The following is a 12459-nucleotide window of genomic DNA, read 5'->3' on the forward strand; positions in this document are numbered from 1 at the left end:
TGTGTTTGTTCATAGCTGGCCATAAAGCATGAAACGCGAAAGAACCCGATTTTTTTTTTTAAAAATGTCAAAAACAGGCTATTTTTTATTTTGCGTTATCTTCCCTTGCCGCTCTTCGATATTTCCCCACAGCCCAACGCCTGTTTAATGCGAAAGGCTGCGGTCATCAGCAGCCGAGATACTGCAGCAAAATAACTCAATGCAGAGGAGGAGAGGGACACTAGCGCAGCCCCCGCAACGAGCGAGAACTCTGCTAAATAAGTGGGTCTCTGCAGTGGTGAGCGCTCCCATTTCGAGAGGGATCCGCGGGACAAGGGCGCACAAGGTCCTGTGAGCGGGCTCGCACGTCGCTCCATGTGACGCCAGTTTCATTAACGCCCGCGTGTACCAGTTTAAGGAGCGATCTGCCCCCATCCCATGAACGGGGCACTTACTTGTTTCAACCTTCCTCTGAAAGGAGATGATCAGCAGGAGCGCGGAGAGGGTCCGTTTTCCGAGTGGCCCGATCATCTCGGTCAAAGTGATGCCGGCCTGGCGATGCGCGTCCCTCTGGGGAGCTCCGCTACCGTGTGTCTGCTTCCTCCTTCCGCCGGGTGCTGCAGCTTCTTGCTATCGGATGCCACCCCCTTCTTCTCATTTCACTCCTCCCTCACCTTGTCCTCCAGATCAGCGTGAAGGTTAGAGAGCGCGCATCTTCCTATCCACGGCTCCGCCACTACAAACTCACAGCCTTTAGTAAACAAATCGAGCAATTACAGTAATATGTTTTTAAATTTAAAAGGTTAAGCACACAAAATGTTTTAACAAAGTAAAATATTTAGATTTGCTGAACTGGAACACCGCAAAGTCGGCTCTTCTTGCACACGTGTGAAAACCGGCGTCTCGGTTGGGAAACTTGCCCGCAAACCAACAGTTTATCATGTAGTGATAAAGCTTTTCCATCACGTCCTCAGAGTACGTCCAGCTCTACCTGCAGTAATAAGTCACACAGTCATAGAGCACTACAGTCCGGAAACAGACCCTTCAGCCCATCCAGTCCGTGCTGCCCTCCTTTTTTCCTGCCTAGTCCTATCTACCACACCTCTATAGACCTCTCATCCAAACTTCTCCCAAACGTTTCAGTTGAACCAGCATCCACTCCCTCCGCTGGCAGCTCTTTCCACACTTTCACCACACTCTGATGGTTTTGGGGTAATGGTGAATTTGGTGTTGTAAGTCCTGGGGGCTCCCTGTACCTTGTTCCTGGTGGCAGCAATGAGAGGAGAGGGTGATGTGGACGGTGAAGGTCTTGATACAGGATGCTGCTTTCCTGCAACAATGCTCTACATGTGTCAAGAGGCCTAGGCTAGAATGGTAAGGACCCAAGTGCAGGAGTATCTAAGACTAGAAGCAAGACACAATTTCAATATAAGACAAGAATAGGGTCACCAGATGCAGTAGGGATTCCAAAGATTTAATTTTATTCTCCCTTTCAAAGCACGCATTAAAAGACACTGAGTTTATCTAGAAGTGAAGCATAACAACCATACATGATATTGGGTTTTGCCTTGTAGGAAGTAATGGCATGCAAACCCTGCCAGAGCTGGCATGCATCCAATTCCATCCCTAACTTCAATTGGAGTTCTTTATTCCCTCTTAAAATACCCTCCTGTAGGCACACCTGGACTTCTTGTTTAGTTCTGGATCATTGGTCTTGAATGCCACAGATCTACCCTCTTCAGTCCATGAACCTCTTAGTTCATCCATGGCTTGTAGTTTGGATATGTTCTTGATACTTATTGCTTACTTATTTAATTTTATTATTACTATCTTGTTTTTTTCTCATTTTGTCTTTGAAAAGTTGATATCTTTTGCATGTTGATTGTTGTCCACCCTGTTGAGGACAGACCATCATTGATTCTATCATTTTTCTTGTATTTGTTGTGAATGCCTGCAAGAAAATGAATCTCAGGTTTGTATCCGGTCTGTTCTCAAAGGCACATGCTTATTCAGACAGGTCTTGATGAAGTTGGTGACAACTGTGGCATATTCATTCAGATCTGAAGATGAATCTCTGAATATTGTCCAGTCCACAAAATGAAAGCAGTCCTGTAAGCTCTCCTCCACCTCTTTTGACCGTACCTTCTTACTCCTCACCACTAGTGCTGAGATCTTTAGTCCGTGCCAACATACTGGGAGTAGAAGAATAGCCCGGTGATCAGGCTTTCCAGAGTACTGGTGGGATGGCACGGTAAGCTTTTTTGATGGTGGTGTAACAGTGGTTAAAGGTGTTGGCTCCTCTGGTTCCACAGGTGATGTGTTGGTGGTAAATGCTGAGAGACTTCAAGTTGAAATCCCCCGCAATGACAGGGATGCCATTAGGGTGCTGCTGATCACAGTGCTAAATTCCTCCAGTGCCTGCCTGATGTTGGCCTGAGGTGGAATGTAGACCGCTACCAGGATGATGGTAGAAAACTCACTTGGCAAATTATATGGACGAAACTTGACCGCTAGATGTTCCATGTTGGGTCAGCAGGACTGAAGCAGAATGTCACATCTGTGTACCATGATGAGTTAATCATGAAGCATCCTCCCCCTACTCTACCATTAAAATTCTCAATTGACCTGCCTTTGTGGAGAATGGGGAAGGCATTGAGCTGCAGTGCTGTGCCTGAAACGGCAAGGGTCAGCTGTTCTTCTGTGAAACAAAGTGTACAACCAGCACCCTCCAGATCATATACACCTCTCCACACAGGCCATGCTCTCTTCTCACTGCTGCCATCAGGAAAAAAGGCACAGGATCTTCAGGACCAGTACTACCAAGTTATTACCCTTCATTCATCAGGCTCTTGAACCAGAGGGGATAACTTCACTCAACTTTGTCCCATCACCGAACTGTTCCCACAAGCTATTCACTCACCTTCAAGAGACCTTCAAGAGAAATATAGCACAGAAACAGGCCCTTCAGCCCATCTAGTACATGCCAAACCTATTTAAACTAGATTGGTCCCATCAACCTGCACCTGGGCCATAGCCCTCCATATCCTTCTCACGACCCTCTGAGTGAATAGGTTTCCACTCATGTTCCCCTTAGACTTTTCACCTTTCACCCTTAACCCACGATCTCTGGTTGCAGTCCTAACCAGCCTCAATGGAAAAAGCCTGCTTAAATTAACCATATCTATACCCCTCATAATTTTGTATACCTCCATTAAATCTCCTTATAATCTTCTACGTTCTAAGGAATACAATCTTAACCTATTCAATCTTTCCTCATAGCTCAGGTCCTACAGACCCAGCAACATCCGTGTAAGTTTTCTCTGTACTCTTTCAACCTTATTTCCTGTAGTTAGCTGACCAAAACTGCAAAAGATATTCCAAATTAGGCATCAACAACGTCATATATAACTTCAACGTAACATCCTATCTCCTATATTCAATACATTGATCAATGAAAACCAATGTGCCAAAAGCTTTCTCTACGACCCTAACTACCTGTGACACCACTTTCAATGAATTATGGACTCGTATTCCCAGATCCCTTTGTTCTAGCACACTCCTCCGTGCCCTACTGTTCGCTGTGTAAGGCCTACCGTGGTTGGTCCTGCTGAAGTGCAACATCTCGCACTTGTCTGCATTAAATTCCATCTGCCATTTCTTCCGCCCATTTTCTCACCTGATGCAAATCCCACTGCAAACCATGATAGCTTCTCTTGCTGTCCACTATACCCCCAATCTTGGTGTCATCCGCACATCTTGCTGATCCAGTTGACCACAGTATCATCCAGATCATTGTTACAGATCACAAACAACTACGGACCCAGCACAAGATCCTGTGGCACACAACCAGTCACAGGCCTCCAGTCAGAGAGGCAACAATCTACCGCTACTCTCTGGATTCTCTCACAAAGCCAATTTCTAATCCAATTTACTATTCATGATACTGAGCATTTTTGCCCTTTAACTTAGCCCGGAACTCCCTATGTAAAACCTCGTCACTCGTCTTACCCATGTCATTAGCACCTGCATAGATCGTGACTTCTGGCTGTTTACCCTCCCAGAATACAGAGGATTCAATCTGAGATGTCCCAGACCTCGCCCACAGAACCTCCTTTCTGTTCCCTTAACTTTCAAATCCCCTATCTCCACAGTGCACCCTTCTTCCCCCATCTCTTCTGAGTCACAGAGACAGACTCCATGCCAAAGACCCAACCACTGTGACTTTCCTCTGCAAAGTCATCCCCCAATCGCAGATTATCCGAAGTGAAATACTTTTTGTTGAGGTGGATGGCCACAGGGGAACCCTGCTCTGGTTCCTTAACCCCTTTCCCTTCCTGACGTCACCCAGTTTCCTGTGTCCTGCACTTTGGGTGCAACTACCTCTCTATATATCCTATTTATCACCCCTTCAGGATCCCGAATGATCTAGAATTCATCCAGTTCCAGCTCCAACTCCTTAATACAGATTGTTAGAAGCTGCAGCTGGATGTACCTCACATTTATAATCATCAGGGATACTGGAGATCTCCCAGTCTTCCCACATCCCAAAAGAGGAGCATTCAATGATCCTGCCTGGCATCTCTACTGTCCTAGCTGAACAACTGTAAAAATGCAGGGGAAAAGATCTACCTTTTCTTATTAGCTTTCTCTGATTGAAGCTTGTTCTCACTGAAGACTCGAAGAGCTGAAGTCTCAAAATTTCTGTCCACTCCAACGATGGCTACTGCACATGCCCCCTGCCGTCCTCTAATTTGTTCCTGCTAATCAAACCCAAATGCTGATTGCTCGTTGGTCAGATCTCCAAAAATAAAATCTGCCACAAGTTGCAACCTTTTCAACTCTGTTAGTGAGCTTGAGTGAAATTCCATCCTCTCAAGCTTCTGATTTCCCGATTGGGCACTGTTCAAAGCCCCAAGAACATCCCACGTTTTTGATAATTATTGCTTATTTTTCTTTTCTTCCCTTTTTGTATTGTACAGTTTGTTGTTTTTCTCCAGACTGGTCGTTGTCCACCCTGTTGGCTGTGGTCTTTCAGTAATTCTATTGAATTTCTTGTATTTACTGTGATTGTCCGTAAGAAAGTGAATCTCAGGGTTGTGTACAGTGACATATATGTATTTTGAATTTTGAACAACAATCCCAGATGTCCCCATGGACTGCAATCTTGCTATGAGGTCTTCTGTTTTATTTTCCGAAGACTGTGCATTCATCAGCAAGATAGTCAGGAATGGGGGGGGGGGGGTGAGATCTAAGGCTTTATGTTTCAATTATACCTAATTTTGAGGATTGATAATTTTTTTAAACATCTTAAAATTGCGCTGGTTACTGAAGTACCCAAGGCATTTCAGCTGTAGTCGTCCTGAATGGAATATTTTATCATTTCCATCAGAACTGCACGCAAAGTGTCGCCACTTACCAATGACAACTGATATCATATTCTAGATTTGAAATGAATTGCTGTTAAATCACAAGCAATTTACTAATGCACTGACCAAAATTCTTTAGTTGCACTCCTACAGAAAGTTCTGCAAGGCTAATGCAAAACTGTAAAACCTACTCTCTGCAATAATTTGACAAAAATTGTGTGATGCCATTTATGTACGGAGTTCATGTGGAACAATAAGGCAATATCCATATTTGGCACCAAGAGGAATTCTCCAATTAGAAACTGTTTGCACCAAATGTGGCAAATTTGTATCATTGTCATGCTTAAGTTGAGGGTTCAAATACAAAATAAGAGAAAGAATGCAGAGATCTGAATAATTCGTCTCTGCTAATACAATTGCCTGAAAGCTGCACACAGTCCTGGGTATAACTCTAAACTGCAACCAGTGATGAAGCTCTGATTGGGGACTTTCAGAGCTTTGGGGAAAGTGGAGTTCCCCTTAGTCATTCATTGCTCCCAGGGCCGCTCTGACCCAGAACGGTAGCACCTGCAAGAGTTCCTGCTCAGGATACGAGCGGCCAACAGCAGATCCGGCAGGTTCAGTAACTGAACTTACGACGGAGAAGGCGGATGAGCTAGGACCTCAAATGACAATGGCTATAGTACAGGCGGGTGAATATTTGGGAAGAGAAATGGCGATTTCTTCAGTTTGCCCAACGGAAGGCAATAGCAAACCAGCGTTGCTAGATACTAGGTTTCCTAGAATCTATTTGCTCAGAAAACCATGGTCAAACTCACAGAATGTATCACACGACAACAGTGCCAAGAGGATCTTCAAGACAATTCTGAAGATGCTTCGCTCAGTAGGGCTGATTCTGGTCAGCAGGAGATCCCCGACCGTCATCAAGCTACTGCTCATAAAATTCAAGTAATACAAAAGAAAATTATTGCCACTTGGAATGTAAGAACCCTATATCAAGCAGGAAGAATGGACAATGTGATAAATGAAATGGAAAGACTAAAGAGTAACATCATGGGAATTAGCCTAGTTTGCTGGAACATGTCAGAATAGAAATAAAACACTAATTTATTCTTGCGGAACATCCCATATTAATGGAGTAGGAATTTTTATGGATGAAAACATGGCAAAAAGTGCTTTAGGACATTGGGCAATATCAGAAAGTGTGCTCCTTGTTAGATTCAGAGGACAACCATTTGATTTAGCAATTATACAGGTATATGCACCAACAATAGATGGAACAAATGAGGATATAGATAAATTCTATGAAGAGCTTGAACAAGCAAAGAATGGATGCAAATCTCAAGATATTGTTATCGTCATGGGAAATCTAAATGCTAAAGTAGGACTGGGTGCTGATGGAAATACGTAGGAAAATTTGAACTGGGGAAAGAAAGGAAAGAGGGGAGGAATGGGTAGAATGGTGCAAGGTGAATAAACAGGTCATTATGAATGCCTACTTTAAAAACCATCCAAGATGCTTGTGAACCTGGAAAGGTCCAGGTGATAACACCAGAAATCAAATTGACTTTATTACTATAAACCAAAGATTTATAGTTTTGCAAGACCACAGTACGTGTGCTTGCAACACTGTGTGTCCGACAGAGTGATCAGCAGCACTGGGGCTCCACAGGGGACTGTCTTGTCTCCCTTTCTCTTCACCATTTACATCTCGGACTTCAATTACTGCACAGAGTCTTGTCATCTTCAGAAGTTTTCTGATGACTCTGCCATAGGTGGTTGCATCAGCAAGGGAGATGAGGCTGAGTACAGGGCTACGGTAGCAGAATTATCTGCAGCTTAATGTGAAAAAGACTAAGGAGCTGGTGGTAGACCTGAGGAGAGCTAAGGTACCGGTGACCCCTGTTTCTATCCAGGGGGTCAGTGTGGACATGGTGGAGGATTACAAATACCTGGGGATACGAATTGACAATAAACTGGACTGGTCAAAGAACACTGAGGCTGTCTACAAGAGGGGTCAGAGCCGTCTCTATTTCCTGAGGAGACTGAGGTCCTTTAACATCTGCCGGATGATGCTGAGGATGTTCTATGAGTCTGTGGTGGTCAGTGCGATCATGTTTGCTGTTGTGTGCTGGGACAGCAGGCTGAGGGTAGCAGACATCAACAGAATCGACAAACTCATTCGTAAGGCCAGCGATGTTGTGGGAATGGAACTGGACTCTCTGACGGTGGTGTCTGAAAAGAGGTTGCTGTCCAAGTTGCATGCCATCTTGGACAATGTCTCCCATCGACTACATAATGCACTGGTTGGGCACAGGAGTACATTCAGCCAGAGACTCATTCCACCGAGATGCAACACTGAGCGTCATAGGAAGTCATTCCTGCCTGTGGCCATCAAACTTTACAACTCTTCCCTTGGAGGGTCAGACACCCTGAGCCAGTAGGCTGGTCCTGGACTTATTTCCTGGCATAATTTACATATTACTATTTAACTATTTATGGTTTTATTACTATTTAATTATTTTAGGTGCAACTGTAATGAAAACCAATTTCCCCGGGATCAATAAAGTATGACTATGACAATGACTAACTCAGTGACTCAATGCAAAACATATCCAGGTGCAGACTGTAATAGTGACCAAACCCAGTAATATGTAAAACTTAAAAAACTAAAGAAGCAAAAACCTTAACAATCTCTTGACTACTCGCAATTACTTAAAGAAAAAAACTTAAGACAAAAATTTACAATTGAAGTAAGGAATAGATTTCAAAGTCTAGAAATAGAATCTGTTGAAGATGATGGCAATCATGTAGAAATGAAGGTTAACTCTCTAAAGGATGCCTTGGTAGAATCAGCAAAGTCAGTGATTCCTGAAAAAGGAAAAAGCACAAAGAATAAATGGATGACAGAATAAATCAAGAATCTAATGGAAGAAAGGAGACGGAAGAAAGCAATTCCTATAGAATATAGGTCCTTAGATAAAAAAGTTGAAAGCTTACGTCAAAAAGCCAAAGAAGAATGGTTAAACCAGGAATGTGAGCAACTAGAAAGAATCCCTATTACTGATCCAAAAAGGTAACATCAACAAATCAAGAATATCACTGGTAAAAACCTCCTCTGTTCTTCAGGAGAATGTTTGAAAGCAAAGGACGGTACCATTATCATGGAAAAAGATGAGATTATGAACAGATGGACTGAGTATATTTATTGAATTGTTTGAAGACGATCGAGGTGAAAAACCAGAAATTAAGAAGAACATTGAATGTCCAAGTATTTTAAAATCTAAAGTTTGTAATGCAATAAATAAGATGAAGAAAGGAAAGGCAGCAAGTCCTGATGAATCAGTAATAGAACAAATTATCGCCCTTGAAGATTATGGAATTGAAAAACTTACTGATTTAATCAATGACATTTATGAGACTGGAATAATACCAGAAGAGATGAAAAAAATCAGTATTTATCACTCTTCCTAAGAAACCTGGTGCAATAGAATGTGAATTACATAGGACCTAAGTTTGATGAGTCATATCACCAAGATACTTCTAAGAATTTTGATGACAAGAGCTAAAAGTAAGATACAAGCTGAAATAGGAAAAGAACAATGTGGATTTGTGAAAGACAAAGGTACAAGAAACGCAATATTGATGTTAACGATACTATCAGAACGAGCTATTCAAGTGCAAAAAGATTTGTTTGTTTGTTTTATTGACTACACAAAAGCATTTGATAAAGTGAAGCACAATAAGTTATTTGAAATATTACAGGAGACTCTAGATCGAGATTCGAAAGACCTCCACCTAATCAGAAATCTGTACTGGGAACAAACTGTAAGAATTGATGGAGAAGTGGGTCAATTTACGAAGATTAAGGGAGGCACTAGAAAAGGGTGTGTTTTCTCCCCTGTTTAATGTGTACAATGAAACGATATTACAAAAAATAAGAGACATCTTGGGAATTAAAGTTGGCGGTGACAACATCGATAATTTCAGATATGCAGATGACACTGTGTTAATTGCAAGTGCGGAGGAAGAGCTACAAAACTTAATTGATATCGTTGTTGAAGAAAGTGCTAAATTGGGGTTATCTATCAATTGCAAAAAGACAATGTATGGTGTATCCAAAAAGAAGGAAAATCCTATCTGCAGGCTGAGAATAAATGGGGAAGGCATAAAACAAGTACAGAACTTTTGCTACTTAGGAAGCTGGGTGACATCAGATGGCAGGTGCAACATGGACATCAAAAGAAGAATAGGGATGGCGAAAGACACATTTACGAGAATGAAGAATATACTGACCAACACTAAACTAGGCATGACAACCCGCCTCAGAGTACTGAAATGTTACATTTATCCAGTTATGTTATATGGTTCAGAATGTTGGACAATATCTAGTAACATGAGGAAACAAATTGAAACAGCAGAGATGTGCTTTTTGAGGAGGATGCAAAGAATATCATGGACAAAATGAATATCTAATGAGGATGTCATGAACAGAGCAAGTACAAAAAGAGCAATAATGTATGAGATCATGAAAAGGTGATGTAACTTCATTGGACATGTGATTAGGAAAGAGGAGTTAGAATGCATGGTAATTATGGGAAAGATTGAAGGGAAGAAAGCAAGAGGAAGACAAAGACAAATGATGATGGAGACAGCAGCCAGAGAACTGGAAATAAATATCAATGAATTGATCCACTTGACCCGAAACAGGACTGTGTGGGCCATGGCAGTCAAAGCTCAAACTGGGCATGGCACCTGATGGTGATGATGATGATCTACTCAGTTCACACTATTCTACATCAGCAACACCACTGCAAACACTGCTGTGTGAACACTTAACAAGATGGCTGTACACATCAAGATTATTACTCTAAGCATCTTGACTCACAGTTCGCATTCATGATATCAGATCAGATATTATAATAAAATTCCTTCTCACTATCATTGCCAAGATTGCCTTCCTAGGAGTGCACATCACACACAACCTCTCATGGTCCCAGAACACATTCTACACAATCAGGAAAGCTCACCAACGTCTCTACATTCTGAGGAGGGTGAAGAGAGCTGGATGATGCACGTTTACACTCACGTCATTCTACAGGCGAACAGTAGAGAGCTTCCTAACAAGCTGCAGCACTGCATGGTATGGAAACTGTACTGCAACAGACAGGAAGGCTCTACACCAAATAATCAAAACGTCCTAGTGCATCACTAACAGTAGCCTACCCTCCATCAAGGACATATGTACAGAAAGGTGCTGGAAAAGGACCTGTAAGATCATGAAGGATCCAACCCAACCGACTCATAGACAGTTTGTCCCACTGTCATCAGGGAGGAGGCTATGTAACATCCTCACCAAGACCACCAGACTTAAAAAGAGATACTTTCCCCAAGCAGTAAAGCTGATCAACGTCTGCACCTACTTGGTTGAATTTCAAGTTCAAATTCAAATTTAATTGTCATTCGACCATCCATGAATACCCATGAATACAAAACAGAAAAGTGTTACTCCAGGACCAAGGTGCAACATTCAATGTTCAAAGTACATTTATTATCAATGTATGTATACTATATAAAACACTGAGATTTGTCTCCTTACAGACAGTCACAAATAAAGAAACCCAATAGAACTCATGAAAAAAAAGAAAGACCGTCAAACACAAAATGTACAGAAAGAAAACAAATCATGCAAACAATAAAAGTAAGTAAATAATATTCAGAACTGAAGTTCATGAAAGTAAGTCCACAGCCACAAAGCAGTCATCACTCCAGCCAACACAGGAGCCAATTATCTGCAGGCTTAGGCCTCAGTTTAATGGAGCAGCAAGCTGAACCACCCATCCCTTGCCTCTGGCTCTGACACTTGACCTTTTCAATCTGGCCTGGAGCTTAAATTGGCCAAACTTCAGGTGTTCCTCACATTTGGAAGAGGGCACTGCCACCTAGATTCTGCCCGTACACACCACCTTGCAACCATCATGCAGCTTCGAGACTTCGGATCGCACCGTAAAAGTGGCAGGTCATTTCGGCAGTTCAAAACCTCAAATCTGAAAGGGAAGTTACAGTCTATAAATTGCAGTGATCGTATCTGAGAAAAAATGTGACTGATACAGTAACGTATAGTTTTGTTTGCTACCAGCTGATTGTTGCTGCGCTTCACCAGTGGCATCTTAAACTGGACGTTTAAGACAGTACCCCATACACAGCACAATTTACATATAGCATTCATAAGATAGCAGTAAAAATACAGTCACAAGAAAAAATATAGTCTATATCCCTCAGTCCATGAATGTTGTTGCAGTCTGCCATCAAACACCATATGGCATGTCTTCTGTCGAGCAAACAGCGGGGGGGGGGTGCAGTACCAACTCTAACAAGGATGCTGTGCCACACCACCTCCGGCACACTGATGCATCTAGCTCTCCTGGGTGACCATAAACATGAGACATCTCATCTTGAGGCCCAGTCCTTACTACGACCCAGGCCATGCAGCTCTCCCGCCACGTGCCAGTTAACCAGTGAGTCTGCCTTGCAGCATTCCAGATTAACAATACGGTCTAGTGATCACAGGAGAGGTGACTAAGATGATGGCTCGCTGTTAGACTGCACACGACCCTAGCATGCTGACTCCTCCAACGCTACTCTGACGCAGACAGCAGCATGATCCGCACCAAGTCCTGCTCTTTCAGTTTCTCCACCAAAGAGCAACTCGCTGATGGGGTCAACCTGCAATACTTTAAGTTCTTAATGTCCAGCAGGGTCTTGCATTCATAAAAAACATGTTTAAAAAAGACAATAACATATTTGGTTGGCCTTGTCATAGCTGCTGCATCTGAGTGGCACGCTCTGAGGCAGCAGCTTATTGTTTTATCAGAAGTCTAACCCACCCCTCCACACTCTAACAATCACTACTTTATCATTTCCTGTCATTAACCTAATGTGCAGACACTCCTGTGCCTAGTGTCACTTAATGGACAAACAATCTATGTATATAAGCTATCTTATGTATTTAGATTTACTTTGCTTTATTTTTAATTATTGTGTTCTTTAACAGTGTGTTTGCTTATGCTGGCTCAGATCCAGAGTAACAATAATTTTGTTCTCCTTTACACTT

At 42.5% G+C, this 12459-nt stretch overlaps 1 protein-coding gene across 1 annotated transcript in view; it reads right to left on the minus strand.

Annotated features, from left to right (window-relative positions):
* LOC134343940 (embigin-like) overlaps positions 1-620 on the minus strand; it is a 62803-nt gene extending 62183 nt beyond the window's left edge. The window contains exon 1 of the mRNA XM_063042901.1: positions 435-620. Coding sequence (XP_062898971.1) covers positions 435-510 — 76 coding nt within the window. The 5' untranslated portion in view covers positions 511-620. The remainder of the gene's footprint in view (positions 1-434) is intronic.
* Between the last annotated feature and the right edge of the window lie 11839 nt (positions 621-12459).

Source organism: Mobula hypostoma, chromosome 3, assembly GCF_963921235.1.
Source record: "Mobula hypostoma chromosome 3, sMobHyp1.1, whole genome shotgun sequence".
NCBI classification, from domain to species: domain Eukaryota; kingdom Metazoa; phylum Chordata; class Chondrichthyes; order Myliobatiformes; family Myliobatidae; genus Mobula; species Mobula hypostoma.